This window comes from Caloenas nicobarica, chromosome 8, assembly GCF_036013445.1.
Source record: "Caloenas nicobarica isolate bCalNic1 chromosome 8, bCalNic1.hap1, whole genome shotgun sequence".
NCBI lineage: Eukaryota > Metazoa > Chordata > Aves > Columbiformes > Columbidae > Caloenas > Caloenas nicobarica.
In genome coordinates, this window is record NC_088252.1 from 5,205,719 (window position 1) to 5,221,539 (window position 15,821).

At 46.0% G+C, this 15,821-nt stretch overlaps 1 protein-coding gene across 1 annotated transcript; it reads right to left on the bottom strand.

The window, feature by feature from the left end:
- Nucleotides 1-697: 697 nt before the first annotated feature.
- Nucleotides 698-14,170, bottom strand: AMMECR1L (AMMECR1 like). Its single transcript, XM_065640447.1, has 7 exons — nucleotides 13,930-14,170; nucleotides 11,330-11,774; nucleotides 6,374-6,484; nucleotides 5,772-5,886; nucleotides 4,976-5,066; nucleotides 3,891-3,987; nucleotides 698-2,636 (listed from the first exon to the last, which is right to left on the bottom strand). Exons 2-7 carry the CDS (start codon nucleotides 11,734-11,736, stop codon nucleotides 2,525-2,527), a joined length of 933 nt encoding a protein of 310 aa, XP_065496519.1. The 5' UTR covers nucleotides 11,737-11,774; nucleotides 13,930-14,170; the 3' UTR covers nucleotides 698-2,524.
- Nucleotides 14,171-15,821: the final 1,651 nt, after the last annotated feature.

Here is a 15,821-nt window from a genome sequence, read left to right on the forward strand (position 1 = left end):
AACTGAACTATTGACACACTTTTCAACCGATTTTATAGCTGGACCCTTATGGGACTAAAGCTGCGAGGGCCTGTTCTTAGGCAGCAGACCAGTGTTTCTGATCTGCTAGCTTCGCTTCTCACTGCAACAAGACAAGAACACAGTACATATTTAGAGGCATTTTTGTTTTTTTGTTGTATTTTTTTTTTTAAACAGACCGAGTGGGGAAATGGAAGTGGGAGAGGACAAGGCTTCCCCAGTCCCAAACCATCGGGCCCACGTCAGGCTTCAACCAACCAAGTCACTCAATCCTAAAATTCTGTTCTTTAAAAATGACAGCTACCCCTCCCCACCCCACCCCTTACTCATCCCCTATTCAAATAAAACAAAATCAGGAAAACACTATACACTGTTGAAGACACAGAACAGGGCAAACACTTGAAAAAGAAACAGTATTGTTGGAAAGCCTGGCACTATACGCCTGCATGACCAGTCTCACTGAGCGTGCTCAGGGATGAAGTTTTAGCACCATTTTTTTGCCTTTTTTTTTTTTAAACCTTTTAGAAACTAAATTCTAACGTAGAACACTTGACCAGTAATGAGTGTAGCCCTATGTATCGTTCTGTTGGACAGCGGAGAGGTGAATGGTACGTCCAGAGCTGACCCCACCCTCCCCCATCACTACACGGCACCTGGGAGTAATTACAAACCACTCGAGTTTGTAACAAGACCCATTTATTCTCAGCAGCAGGAAATCACGAAACAATCCCTTAATCTTCAATTGCTTTTCAACAACATCACAAGGGAAAAGTGGCAATTTGTAAGACTGACCCAGCACAGGAGGAAAGCTGGGTCGATATTGCACCGTTATCCAGAATGGGACACCCCCTCCTCGCCCTCACGTCTCTCTCCTCCAGCAGCAGAACGCAACACCAACACGAAGCAAAACTGCGCAATTCTGTTTGCTTCTCCAGGACCAGAAGGAGCAGCAGCATTGTAGTTCTGAGCTTTCTACCAGCCCTAGTCCCTGCCACGCCGGGAAAGAATTTCAGGCTTGAAACCTCAGCCAGTTTTAAAAGCCATCATCACCACACACAAACAAGCTTTAAAGATATGTGCAACTCAACAGCCATTACCCTGCTATGCACTTGTATTTTCTTTCCTGATCATTGTTGACTCTCCAGAAACTTGGAAAACAAAATGAAAAAAACCAAAATTATATTTTTAAGTCCAGTGACCTCATTGAGACAGTGTCATAGTTCAGAGTTTATGACATCCCTCAATGATGCTGCAGAATAACAACTGGATAACTTATCTTCCTCTTTGAGCATTTCTTGTAATCGTCAATGATGGGAGAAGAAATACAGAATGCAGAGGAGTTCCCTGCAGTTCGGGTAACGCAGGTGTCCCCACTCATTGCCTTGATGTGGTAATGACTCAACTATATAATAACTTACCAGTGAAAACCCACAGCTCTGTTCCACAGGCCTGTATCAACTGGAATAGCCCAGTTCTCAGGATCGATAGTCACACCAGCAGAAGCGGCTGCCCTATCAAAAGGAAGGTCCCCGAGACTGTTAGCTTAAGTTAAACCGATGTCAGTCACTAGTCTCACTTGGATGACTACAGTCAATGCCCTGCAAGGCCCTCCCCGTCCCGATTCCAATCCGGCTCTGTTACATGTGTCTGGACACCAAACTTGGTTGTAACAGAGAAGACTGTCCAGGGACACTCAGGTCCCTCATCCTTCATCTACACAGCATGTGCTGTGTTGCTCTCTTACAGGCAAAACAGCTTTCTACGTCACAGCAGACTACGTGACAAAACACTGCCTAAAACCCCAGAAAATGGTAAACCAAGAGGATTTCTGGAGAATCCAACCTGCAGTGGGATCTGATAATTAAAGCCTTCTAGGGTTTATTGAAATAATGAAGTCATCTGCAATACCATCCAAAGGTTTCTCATGTCTTTAAGTGCTTTCTCTCCATGAAGATGGGGTGCTATCCAGATGTTCAGCCCTCCCCAATACCATAACGTCCACCTGTGATGTGTGGGGACTGCAATCAGCTCTCGGTACAAAACAGATACCAGAGGTTAAAAAAAATTAAAAAGAACCTAAAAAATGTTTTGTTGGACTCCGTTGCCCAGGCTGCCAGGGGAATGCTCCTACTTGATCTGGGGGGACTTCCGTAACAAACTCAAGTTTCCAGAGCGTCGGTAACGCACGAGAACGGGTCGGTCCGAAGTGGCACTTTCACTCCTGGAGGTCTTCTGCACCTCACGACAGTCCGTAGGCGTGGAGCCCCAATCCAACTGAACCCCCACGCGGAGGGAAGGCTGAGATAAGGCTTGGGGGCCCCTGAAGTTCTGTCACGCTCTCATCTTCCCCCCAGGTCAGCTGGAAGGCAGGCTTGGCAACGGAAGCTAGCATCATAAAATGGTGCAGTAATAGAAGTAACTGGACCAGGAAGAGGAGGCGTCTGCCCCAATGATGTCGTAGCCGTTGGCAGCAACTGGGGAGTGGGACTGGTCATGCAGCCGTGTGTCAGGAGTAATGATTGTAGAGGGGGGGGGCATGAAGAGTGCCGTTCTGGAAACAATGCTGACGGGAAGCCATGTACTCCGCGTAACTGATTGTCACCTTCTCACTGCGGTACCTGTGGGAACGGTGTAGGGACAAAAATAACGTCAGCAGACCACGCGATATGAAGGGACTAGACATAAAAACATTCGTCCTGGATCACCTTTTAGCTAACAGGCAATAATGACCAAGAGGAACCCACTGACTTCAAAAATTACTTTGTCTGAGATTGACTCAGGCGGCGGACTGAATAACCCATCTAAGCTTGAATTGGCTGTAATGTCCCAAAAGCTGAGCCCTACTCAAGGCAAACATAATTAAGGGGACTCCTGAAGTAGTGCACAGGAAACAAATCATCAATTCAATTCATACTCTCTTTATCTACTTGCTGTGGGAGAAAAAGGGCATGAAAAGTTTGCTGGAAGAAGACCAGTTTCAGAGATTAAATAACCAGTATTTCACTATCATTGACTTTGTGGTTATGGTTAGATTTGAAAGGCTAGTGAAAGAAAATGATGGAGAGTTGGGTAAAGGGAGATTTATTGTAGCATATATGTGACTTAGCCCACATTGTACAATCAAAACATGAAGTCCTTTCTGAGATACCAGAGATTTCCAGGTGCTTCTCAAGCAGGGTATACAACAGGTAACTTCAAAGTTGTTGTGAATTGCACTTAATCAATGTAACACCAGGTTTTAATGAAAACCTTCATCCTGTCCTCTCCTGTTAAAAAAAACCCTGCATACCCACCTCATTTCTCCAGAGGTAAGGAACGACCTGATAAATTAGCGTTTCTATACAAAACCAGAATGTCCCAATTTTTACTAACATAAAGGGAGCTGAAACACCAGTAGGACAGCTGGGGGTATAGTAAAGGAAGCAAATTCTGAAAAGCAGCCAAATTTGAGTGTGGTCTGGTTTTAAGACAGCTGTCACCTCCAAATAGCTACAGCAGCCACAGGTGAGTGCACTGAGAAAAACGTCCATTGCAAAGAAAAGGAAAAAAAAAAAAAATTAAAAAAAAAAAAAAAAAAATCAACCTTTTTAACTTGCAGAGGTTCTGCTTCTTTTGATTGTTCATGTGGATGATAACATTAAAACCAGTGACACTTCTTTTAGAAAATACTAACTTGGATCCTGCATGGACCGAACACATTGCACTTCATTCCATGTACATTATCTGCCTAACACATGGCGTTATTATTTTGTCCTTCAAACTACATCTCTCATCTGAAAGAGGCATAAAGACGTACATCGAGTACGAATACTTTAAATTACCCACAAACCAGTATAAAGTAAAAATAAAAGAAGACAAATGTATCACCTTACCTGGTGAGTTTAATTGTTTTCCTAAAATCATTGGTAATGGGCGCCTTGAAGCCACCTTTCCTGAGTAAGGAGTCTATGGTCTGGATCTGATCCCAGTCTATTGAAAAATAAAAGTATGGGAAAATTTTTAATATAAAAAATACTGTTTCAAAATGGTGAGATGCATTAGGAGGCCACTAGAAAAGCAAACAACTAAACAGGAGACTTTGAGCTTTAGAAATACCAGTGCTGAACTGGCCATTCCTGGTCTTACGCATGCACACTATATGCACATGCCAAGCCCTCTTAACGCATATCGGAACCACAGTGGTCTATAAAACAGTAATTCTGTTTTCCATATGAGCTCTCTCCTTACGAAGGTCTGCGCCTTGCTTCTGTTGCAGGGACCCCAAACTGTTTTATCACGTGCCACTCCAGTTTGGCTCTCTCAGCCTTAAAATAAGACAATACTCAGCTCTTTACACAGACAAATGGGGATCAACCTGACGCTCTAGCGATAGCACAGTGCACTGCTATGTGAGAGATCAGAGTTAAAATTCCTACCTTAGTCTTTTGCCCCAGGGCCAGGAGGATGCGACCACTCCACTCTGCTAGGTGGAGGAAAGGAGGCAATATTTTGACCAGTTACCATGGTGACCGCTACTAGATTTGAATGGGAAGTGTGCTCCAGAGGGGCCCTGTTTCCTGCCCTCCTCTGGAGGACGCTACTTTAGCAAGAGTGAGGAGGAAAGGGACTCTCCTGTTGGTGCTGTGCAGCCTGCAGTTACCCTAGTTGGTGGGAGAAACATAGAAGAGGAAAGATGCAACGCTGAATGAAGCTGGAGATCCATACTTTGAGATCCACTATTTCTTAAGCCCTAAAACATTTTTTACACTAAGATACAGCTGTGCACAGATGTGTGACGAGAGAAAGGCCAGATGGAAACCCAGCAGCAGCTGTATCCGGTGTCAGTTATCCGGATCAAGCCTGGTGGCTCCATGGCACTACTATGAAGACAGCAATCCAAACCCAAAATCCATGGCTTTACGTTAGCCAGTTCTGTGACACAATGTGTTGACATGTCTGGCTGCCATCTCGAACCCACCTTGTTCCTTAGCAACCTCAGGTAAATACGTGGCTGTGCGTTTGACACCTTTCTCATTGATGAACTCTATCCTGATCCCATGGATCCCGACCTATAGATGCAAACGAACAGCAAGATAAGAGGTGTTTGCTGGCCCTGAATCCCTCAGCGAGTTCTCATCCCCATAACACCGTTCTCTCTCTCTCTGGCCAGTTTGGCTGTTGCCTGGATAAGAACGTTCTGCTCCCCACGCTCTGTCCCTGCCAGGCAGGTGTCACAAGCAGCTCTCTTGGCAGCACGCAGGACCTCTGCCGCCTTTCCCACTCTCCCTGCCACTTCTCCCCAAGTCTTGTCACAAGTCTGACAGTTTCCCATCTCTTGCGTTGGGCAAGAAAGACAAGATCTCTATGCAAGAATCACGCCTAAAACAGTCCAAGTCTATTTAATCCTCCTTGAACTAAATACACTTACAAGGTCCTGAAAATTACAAATGCCTTCAGTCTTAACTACTTTTTATTTCCAGTTTCTATTTATGGCATCAAAATACTTGCCAGGTTGTTATACATATTTACACCCATCTCGTATTGGGCCAAATCCACAAAACACTTCCACCTCTCTCTTATTCCCATTCAGATCCCCTCCCAACCAAAAAGCACACTGCTAGCCCATCCTCTTCCTCTCTCCCACATTTCCAGCCCCATTCCTTCTGCTCAATATTCGTACACCCCTGTAACGAAGGAGACACATCACCATGTACTAACCCGAACCCGAACGGAACGAGAGAGGGATGCAGAGTTCCAAATGCACCTGTTCTCACCTCCCAGTCCAGGTAGTCACTGGCATCCTCAAAGTTAGTGAGGAGGGAGACAGAGCAGAAGAGTTTGGGCAGCTCCTCGCGGGTCAGGGGGGGAAATCGGCTGTCCTTAAGTGCACTAAAGAAAAAGGAAGATATATTGCCCAATACAAGCACCTAATTAAAGAGTCAGATGCTTAGTTATTCCCGTTTTGATTATGCCTCCATGAAACACGTTTCTCTCTGCTACTGCAGAGAAAACTATTTGCATCTCTTCCTAATTTAATGAACTGTAAGACACAAACACTAGTGCAGCTTCCTGACACTGTTCTCCACTTACTGCAGCTGGAGAGAAATTCTGTGCTACGTAAGATGTCAAAACTGTTAGTATGCAAGAAAGATTTTACATAAGCCTTAAAACGTCAACCAAAATTCACTTGGTGCAAAGATGTTCCACTAAATCCTTATACATTACCTCACCTTAACTACCATACATTTCTTGGGTTTATTTTATTGTGAAGCATATTACATTGAACTATGTCGATTCAACATCTTAACCTCGAATCCTTACAGATCTCCAGCAAATTAAACTGATTTCATATTTATTTCATTTTCAACATAATTACCTGGTTAATGTGTATTCCCTGAGTCCTGAGTGAAGATTCATGGCTGAAAAGGTCCCGATGCAGCCACGAAGCCGCTTGTCTCGCCCCGTCTTCCACGTCACAAAGAGTGGACTGAAAAGGCAAAAAAGATAAACACTCCAGCCTCTGGAGATATTGGGTTGCTAAGGGGAGATGAACGAGATGTAAAAGAGCACGTACGCATCCACTTGCTTTCTCTTCCTCTAATAAACCCCTATAGACACGTTTTCTCACCTGCTATCAAGCAATAATAAAAACCAACACACCCCCAAATGCAAAAACCAATATCTCCCCTGCTTTTTGGCATATTCCCTTCTCCCCACCAGTACTCTGCTCCCACCCACACCTTCCTGGCCGGGCTCTGTGCCGTCTCCTCATGAGTGACAAGGTTATTTGATCCCACTGATCTCCTCTGCGAGCAACGGCCCCACTTAGTAGCACTAGTTCACATGACAACCCATATAAAAATTAATATAGGTGAAGCAAATAAGATTATCATTGAACCTGAAAGATCCTCAAGCATTCAGCAAATCATCTATAATTCAGGTTTGCAATAAAAGCTATTTTAAATGTATTTATTAAGGGATAAAAAGCAAGCCTACATGTTTTTCTTTTCCTGTTATTTCCATGAGGATCTGACTTCTGGATCCAACCCTAGTGCTCAAACAGTTTATGTTCACATCTTTTGCTTACCTTACATTTGATTTGTATTTACACAGATTCTCTCCAGTTGAACACATATCTAAATCACTGTATCGTTCCTCCTCAAACATCGTACAAATTTCTATTTTCCTGTCTACTATCATGAATTTATGGGCATAACAGTAGATTCTCAAATTCAGCAGGCTCATTTCAATCTGTTAAACTAGAAACCATGATTAAGCCTCAAAGAATTTCAGAATAATGGTATTCAAAAGAGCTTTGTGAAGAGGTAAACAGATAAAGATGACTGTGAATATTAAACGCAAAGCGTTCACTTCTATAGAAGTGAGTGAAATTGCAAACAGCTCTAGAGAGAAACTGTAGCAAAAGGACAGTGGTGGCTGCAGCTCTACAAGAATGTTCAAACATCTGGAAAATTCTGCGAGGCAACTGATGATGCTGATCTAATTATAAAAACAGGGTGAATAATCTTATTTTTTTTAGATTACACAGTACTGAATAAAAGATGTGGTCACTTTGAACCCAGGCATAAACCAGAAAGTTAGTCCATAGTGATTCCAAACATCAGTCTGTGGATTTTGATTGAACTTTAAAAGATAAATAATATGATAGAAAACATGGAGTGTTAAGAAAACAATTTTCTGGGATTAAACAAACATTAACAGGAATTCTAAAACATGAAGACAGAACAACTGATTCTACAACAGAGCTCAGACACTTTCCTCAAACTCTTGCAGTTCTTGTAAGCAACACATCTTTTCAGCAAATGCTACAAAAATACTAAGAGATTCTGTCTGGACAACAAAAGCAGCATGGAGTGTGGACGATTTCTCAGATACAGGCAACAGAGCTTCTCATGTCTAAGTAATTAGAACATAATTTAAAATGTAGCGATAAGGCAACGCCCAGCGATGTTCCTCAGAGCAACAATGGAATTAAAAAACTCAATCACAGCAAAAATCCATCACTCAGGATCGAGTTACCAGCTGTGACCAACCGCACAAATACCACCCAAAATAGCAAATAGCCTTTTGGTGATAATTGTGAAGGACTTTGCCCACCAAGGAAGTGGAAACGTTCTTCCACAACCATCAGCCACCTCACGGTTCCCTGACCAAGACACAGGATTTACTGTTCTAGTTTTCCAACAACACTTCAAGGCACTTTCGGTGCATCGTTCCTCTACATTTTCATCTAGTTACCGTATATCGAAACACAAAACAGAAACAGAGCATGAGAAAATACATTAGAAAACTTACCAAAAAAAAAAAGAAGATACTAAACTTACAAAGGAGATTTCTGAGAAACATTACTGGCAAAAGCTCAGTGGAAATTTAGCTTAATCTAATTAAAGTTTTGAAACCATTGCTTAGCCCATGTGACACTCGCCCCAAACAGAAAAGGGGGAAGGAGAAAATTAAAAGCATCACTGACAGAATACAAATCTAAGTTAGTTCCTTCTCTTCTTCCATTCAAATTATAGGTTCACAGTTCCAATTCACCCCTTTCCCCTCCCAAAAAAACCCCCACGTTTCCACTGAGCTGTGACACAGCTTTCTGCGTCTATAATAGAAGAGATATTACCAGAAAGGACAGGATAATTACATTTAGAAGGCTGTCATATTTTAAAATATCTTAAAGCACATTTTACACAATTTTTCACTGTGGTCATAACAACTGAGGCATTAAAAAAAAAAAAAAGATATATGGTTTTGTTCAAGTATACAAAATTTCAGCACTATCAAGTTTTTTCACTGTAGAAAAGTTGCCATTTTCTGTATCTGCGGAATAAATACGCTCAGCAAATCGCGGGTGCAGCTGACAGTCAATTGTTCCGTAGCACCTCCCTGAAAAATGTATTTCCCAGACATGCTGAGGAAAGTCAGAACAATCCTTTGCCTGTGTTGACCCAGAAGCACTGACCAGCACTTTACAGCCATATCCTGAGCAGATTATGGCAACCACAACATCCTACCGAGGTGTGTTTGACGAGAGGCGGCTGGGGAAAGGGGAATTTCAGCCACTACAAACTGCCTTCTCCAATTGCAACTACAAAGGGAATTTTAAAGTAGCAAAGTGTAGTTTGTTCCAATCAGAATTTATCTTGTATGAGGAAAAAACCTGTTACCGTACGGATTTTATGATGCAAGTATCTTATTTGCTTTGCGTGGCAACTAGAAGCTTGCATGGTATAGTTTTAGTGCCGATTTGTAATACCAACTATTAAAAAAACCAAAGACTGAAGTACGAAATTGGAGACGTAACCAACTAACGACTTGCACGCCACATAGGTTCAAAATCGTAATGTTCTCAGTAACCTGAATAGCAAATGGGATTTTTTTTCATTTACCAACGTAATTCAGACAAAGCTGTGAGTTTTGCAATGCCATCTTCTCTGCGGTGATTTGTGAACGTCTTTGCCAACACGTACGTTGGTTCTCGCACTCCACAGGTATCTACCAAGATTGGTGTCCATGTGCACATCCTCTCAAGCTGGTGACTGGAATTCACGGTTGTTTTTAAGACATAAACCTGTAACTTTTATTACACCACTTGAGCAGAATCCTGACCTTCACTTGAGGGTCCAGCACCAATTTAAAAGAGAAACAGGTCGGGACAAACCTGCGCATCCTTCTGTTCCTTCCACCAACAGTCTCCTTTCTGTCTGTCCGCAGAGACTTCTAGTACATATCTTTGTTTTGTTCAAATATCTCTGACGTGAATTATGTTACAAAGGACAACAATGCAAATTATTTACGTATTTTTGCTTTGCTTACTCTTATATTTAATAACTGTTGGCTTGAGGTTGATTACATTACTGTCTCAAGCATGACAGATCATCCCTGTGTGCTGCTCTGCAAGAGAGCAAACCCCACACTTTTCCCTGGAGTACGTACAACTATTCGCTAGAAGCAACAGCATAAATGCTGAAACACAAGAAAACTCAGGTAGGCATTTGCCCAGAGGGGAAGAAAAGAGAAGAGCTGGTTTTGCTTTGGAGTGCTGATCTAAAAGAACCATCTAGCAGCACAGAAATGCCCAGTGAATGATTTATAACTTTTCAAAGTTGAGCATAAAATTCAAACAGCTGAGACTCCTGAAAGAACACCCTTTTTGAAAGCAGTCAACAGAAACAAAATCCAGCTGGAAATCTCCTTTAATGCCAAAATAATCAATCTGCATAAAATATTCTCTCTTATTGACTTAAGAGCAAAACGACAACAACAAAAAAAGCCCTTTGCGTTTCAAGTGACAAAACAATGAGACTAACGTGTCATTTTCTAAAAGGGGCCTACTTAGCTCAGGTATGAAAAACAACAACAGAAATATTCCAGTCTGGGGAGCCCTCGGAACTATTCTGTATCCTAGACCAAAGTATTTCTCCATTCACTTGTATTTACAACATTAAACAGCTTAGTCTGCAGTCGCGTTTGGAACATGTATCCATAATCCTGCCGCGACAATAACTGCACGGACGCACAACCTACATCTACACCGACAGCCGGGAAGGTGGGGAGACACTCAACACACAGAACGAGTCCTTGACCTGTTTAAGCCAGTGTTCCTTTACATCAATTTAAAATTCATGAACTTAAATTAAGGATGTCAACAACTTTTTATTTTATCTGTTGTTCTGGAGGTGGCCCCTGGAGGAGTGACAGAAGGTGCATCTGTCACTGATCTTTCCCATATAATTCTTCCACCAAACATTATAACAACATTAACATTTCCACACCTACACATTCAACCTTCAGATCAACATTAGCTAAGTCTCACCAAAGTGAAATACCTTCATAAATCCTTCTCCTCACACTTCTCTTAATCACCTCCTCTGTTCTTACCCTTGGTACTGTCCTTGGCAGTTCACTCTCTGGTTCTCCCCATACGGTCCAACTGGCACTATCTCCAGAACTCGCTTTTTCAGTTCCACAACTGGCAAATTTCTGGCTCCCCTCCCTGCTAAACCCATTCACTTGGACAACTTTCAGTGTCCTTGTCCACCTCTCACCAGCTCAGCACCTGTTTCAGGATGAGCCAGGAACTTGTTTCAATGTCTTTCTTTACTCCCTTCCCCCTTTTTCACAGAACTAAGTCTGTCCCCTTGTCCCTTCACCAAGTTAGCGCCTGATATTAGGAGCAGGATCCTCTTCAAATTAATGGCATTATGTTACCGTTTTCTGAAAACTCTAATTTCATCCCCTCGTCCCTCCCCAACCAAACCACAGCTCCAAATGCCGGTTTCTCGGCTTTCCTCCCGCACGTGGATTTACTCACTAGGGGTCATTGGTAAATCGAGGAAGTCGTGGCTGCGGGAAACCATAGAGATGACAGTAGAGAACATCAAAGCAGTAGCAGCACATCTCCGCTGTCACCACCAGGTTCTTGGTGCTGTTGGCAGTTCCATTGGGCCGAGTCAGTGGGCTCAGAGCTCCTGAAGTGGGATTCATTCGAGTAATTGGGGAACTCCCCGGGCCCAAAGTCAAGTCAGATATGTTCTCCCTTCCATTATTCCCGTCTGTGTGCTGGTGGTTCTGGAGAGGCCCCGAACTGGAGCCCGGTACGGTCGTGGCCTGATTCCCATGACTGTGCGTTCCGCTCCCAGACAATTTGGGCTTCTTCACCCCACAACAGCCGGCTGCCAGCTTGGGCTCAAGTGGAGGAACACAGCGTCTCTTTCCCATCCTGCTTCACAACCCGCTGCCCAGAGCACTGCAGAACCCTGGCGAGGAGAGGGCGGGGGGAAAAAAAACACAAAAGCAATACACATACAGTTACAGGTGAAAAACCAACAGCGGCTTCCCTGCTTCTGCTCAGGGGTCAGAGAGGCTGGATTTTGCAGCAAAAGAGGAAGAAAACCCTTGCAATGGGCAACTAAGTACGGAACTAAAACCAGTTCAGCGAGCAGAATGGGTGTTTTTACACATGAATGGAAAGTTTGTACACCACATGCACGAAATCACACTTCTAAAGTTATTGGTGAGGTGTACTGAACACTGTAATAGGCAGCTCATAAAACAAAAAAGAAACTACAAAGAAACAAAAAAACCCAGCCAACCAACAAAACATAACCAGCCTTCCCATAAAGAGAATGAAACTTTTGGAGTGTAGAAGAAAAAAGACAGAAAAGACTCTGGACTACAGATATACCCCATCCACTACTTTTCTGATCCCCATTCCCCCTCGGTCAACATCTGCCCCAACAGCAAACGAACTGCTGAAAAACCACAAGCACGTTTCCCTTCCCCATTCTCAAGAGAAGAGCGACACCAACCCCAAATGGCACCCTCGGGGTCGGACTCCCCGGGGCACTGCCCTTGATTTAGCGCTCACCTCAGCAAGACATGGGGAGAAGCGACAAGCAGTGAACCACCATTTTCTAAACAACAGACTCTTTTCCAGACCCCATGAACTGGAATCTGCATTTACTTTCTAGGATTAAGTAAATCGATAGCGCTCTTAAGCAATTGTGCGGGGTGCACAGTCAGGAGATGAAGAGTACAGCCTGAATGGAGGGAACAGTAAGGGCAGGAAACAGATATGGTGTAAAAAAAAAAATAAATAACAAACAACAAAACCAAACCCAGAACAGCGTTTTGCTTGCAAGGAAGAGAATGCTGGCTCTTGCATCACAAGAAGGGGTGGAACAAATACAGGGAGGAAAGCCTGTGCAGACAAAAATGAACAAAGGCGACAGGCAAGTACCACACATCATGGTAGGAACTAAAATAAGTGTGACACCCTCATGACCGTAAGATCTAAACACGCAGGAGGGAAAAACAGCTCCCTATCAAATGAGGCAAAAGCACAGACACGTAAGGCACAGAACGTAGTGGAGAACTGCAAGTCACACTCGGCTCTTGTGAGCACGAGGCTCCTGCTTCACCCACCCGAGCAGCTCCCCGGCTCCGCCAGGTGCTTCAGCCACCGCGCTACACGGAGCGGGGGATGCGACACGCACCGAAATCCGCGCTGTGACGGCTCCCACCCCGCTCTGCACGTGCGAACGGTATAAACTTTATCCCTGAAGTTCCATCAGCCGTGGGAAGAGTCACACGGCCCTGAACTCAACCAGAACCGGTGTGAGAGGCGTTGAGAATGTGCCTTTCCACACCAAACGCGCTCACTCTGCTCAGGAGCCCTCACCTCGAGGTTCCAGAGCCATAATCTGCAGAAGGAACAACGTACAAGACTTAAATAAAATTATCCTTTTTCCTGCGATCTCTACCTTTGCAACAAGAACAACAAAACCGGGAAAAAGTCTAACTTTGACAAAGTAAACGTGATTTTTTTTCAGCGCCCGTTAAAAGTTGTGCTCAGTGAAGCTGCTGGGACAGATGAGGGTTTTGGAGCCATCGCTGAAGGTCGCCCGCGCTTAGGGCGAAAAATAATTAATCATTAGAAGCCACAACTCTTCATTTTCAGCGGGGGAGCGGCGGGACCCGAAGGGGTTTCTCCCGAACCGCCCCACAGCCCGGGGGCCCCACAGCCCGGCTGCCCCGGCCCGTCCCCCCGCCCGAGGCCTCCGCGGCCCCGGCAGCGACTCCTGCCCGAGGGGGCGGTTCGGCGGCCCGGCCCGGCCCGCCCGAGGAGCCGCCGCCTCCGCGAAGGGCCTGGGGCCGGTGCTTCGGGACGGGACCCGGCACGACGCCCCGGGGCTCCCGGAGCGGCCGCCCGCGCACCCGCACGAACTTCGGGGCGGCGGCCCCGGGGGTTCGGCCGCTCCCGCCGGGGGACGCGGCCCGGGAGCCCCCGCGGGGCAGAACCGGCGCCGCCAGGGGGCGCCCGGGAGCGCCGCCCCCCCCCCCTCCATTAACCCGCTCCCCGCCGGCGGGGCGGGAACCGGCGCCTCCTCCCCGCTTCCCGGCCTCGCCCACCTCCTGCACCCGTCCCGGGCCGGACGCGGCTTCTCCTCCACCTCAGCCCAGCCGCCGCCGCTGCTGCCCCGCCGCCGCCGCCGCCTCCTTCTCCCGCCTCATGGAGCCATGGGCCTGGGCTTGGCCCCGCGGAGAAGCGGGCCCGGCGGCGGGGGGAGGAGGGCCGGGCCGGGCCGGGCTTCCCGGGGCCGCCGGGCAGCGCGGGGAGCTGGAGGACCGGAGCGAGGCTGAGGGAAGGTCCTCCGATATCCCGGCAGCCTCCTCCCCGCGCGTGAGGTAATGAGGGAAAAATGCACATAGTCCGCCAGCCTCCCGTCGGCCCCGCGCCGCCAGCGCCGACCATAGAGAGGCGAGGACACTCCTTCCCCCTCGGAACCATAGATACCGAGGACTTCCGCTCCCAGCCGGAGGGCGCGCGGGGCCGGGTTCCCTCCCCGTCACGTGACGGGCCGCACGTGCGAGGACAAACAGTGTCGGGGGCGCGCGGGGCTCCCCCCGGCTGCGCGCGGACCCGAGGGGGCGGGGGGAGACACCCTCACGTGGGGGGGATGCCGCTCTCCCATTGGCCAGCGAGCGCTGTGACGACACTCCGGCGGGGCGCGGCCGGAAACATCCATTCCGGGGCTCGGGGCGGGGGGGGAAGACCTTCTCCGCTGGTCACCCCCCGCGCCAGGGGCCTTGGTCCGGCCCGGCCATTGATTCCACCCGCTGCACCCAGACCATTCCCTCCACCCTATGAAAAATACAGATATTCCACCAGTGGCTTTAGGACACCTTGAAAAATTAGAGGCTCAAGAGAAATAAACCGGTGTAACACTTCAGGAGTGCAAGATGGGATTTCTGTGTACCACTCCCGGTCTAAGTATAACAAATAACAGGCAAGAAAGCCTCCAGGAGAAGGCCAGTGGATCTTAATGTATCCCACAGAATCTATATGATTATTACCACCCAAAGGTTGTGTCCCAGCATCATCCTGTTAGTCCGGACAGCAGCCTTAAATACCAGCTTACAAAAACAAAGGTTACAACAGGAGCCTTTCAAAAGAGTCAGATGAGAATATCCTAGAAATTAAAAACCTGCTCTTAAGCCTTCCAAGGATTATAGTGCAGATGCAGTACTCAAAGAATCCTCCTCTCTCTTCCCCCCAAAACCACCATTTGCTGGTAATACCTTGGATTCCATCCAAAAGCCCTTCGACAACCACGTGAAACAGTTCTCAGCCCTACAAAAGGCTGAGATATAATTTATAATGGTGTTTGAGCTTCTTGCAGAGTCTTTACAAACCTGGAAAGTGTTTTATCACCGCAATGTCAAACAAGCCCTCGCCCCGCTCTGCACGCTGTACCCAAAGCACAAGCAGGATGAGGGGACAAGCAGCACTTTGTTCAGTTCCCACCTTTCCAGGTCTTACCTCTCGCATTTGACTTTGCGCTGCGCCAGAGCCTTCCTGCATTTCATCGCACACGTACAAACATGCTCCTCTTGGGCTCGTGAAACTGTAGGAACACTGATGTCTTTGTTCTTCTAGTCAAGGAAATGATCAAACAGTTAGCATAACTGTCCTGCTACCCAAGTTACAGTATCATTATACCAGAATTGTATCTTACAATGAAAAGGTGTTTTTATTTTAAAGAGTAAAATCAAGCTACTATGAAAATGAGACTGCCACCCAGAGAAATCTGAAATAAGTTGGGTTTTTTGCATGTGTTAAACACAGGAACAGTGTTAATACCGACATTTGACTTTCTTCTCCAGCTAAAAAAAAATTAGAAATAAGGAATTAAATACATTGTTTTTCTCTAACTTCTGAAAGAACAGTTCTGAATAATGTAAATGGATGAAAGAAAAAAGCATTCTTAAAACATAATTAGTTAATTAAACTGAAAGTCTTC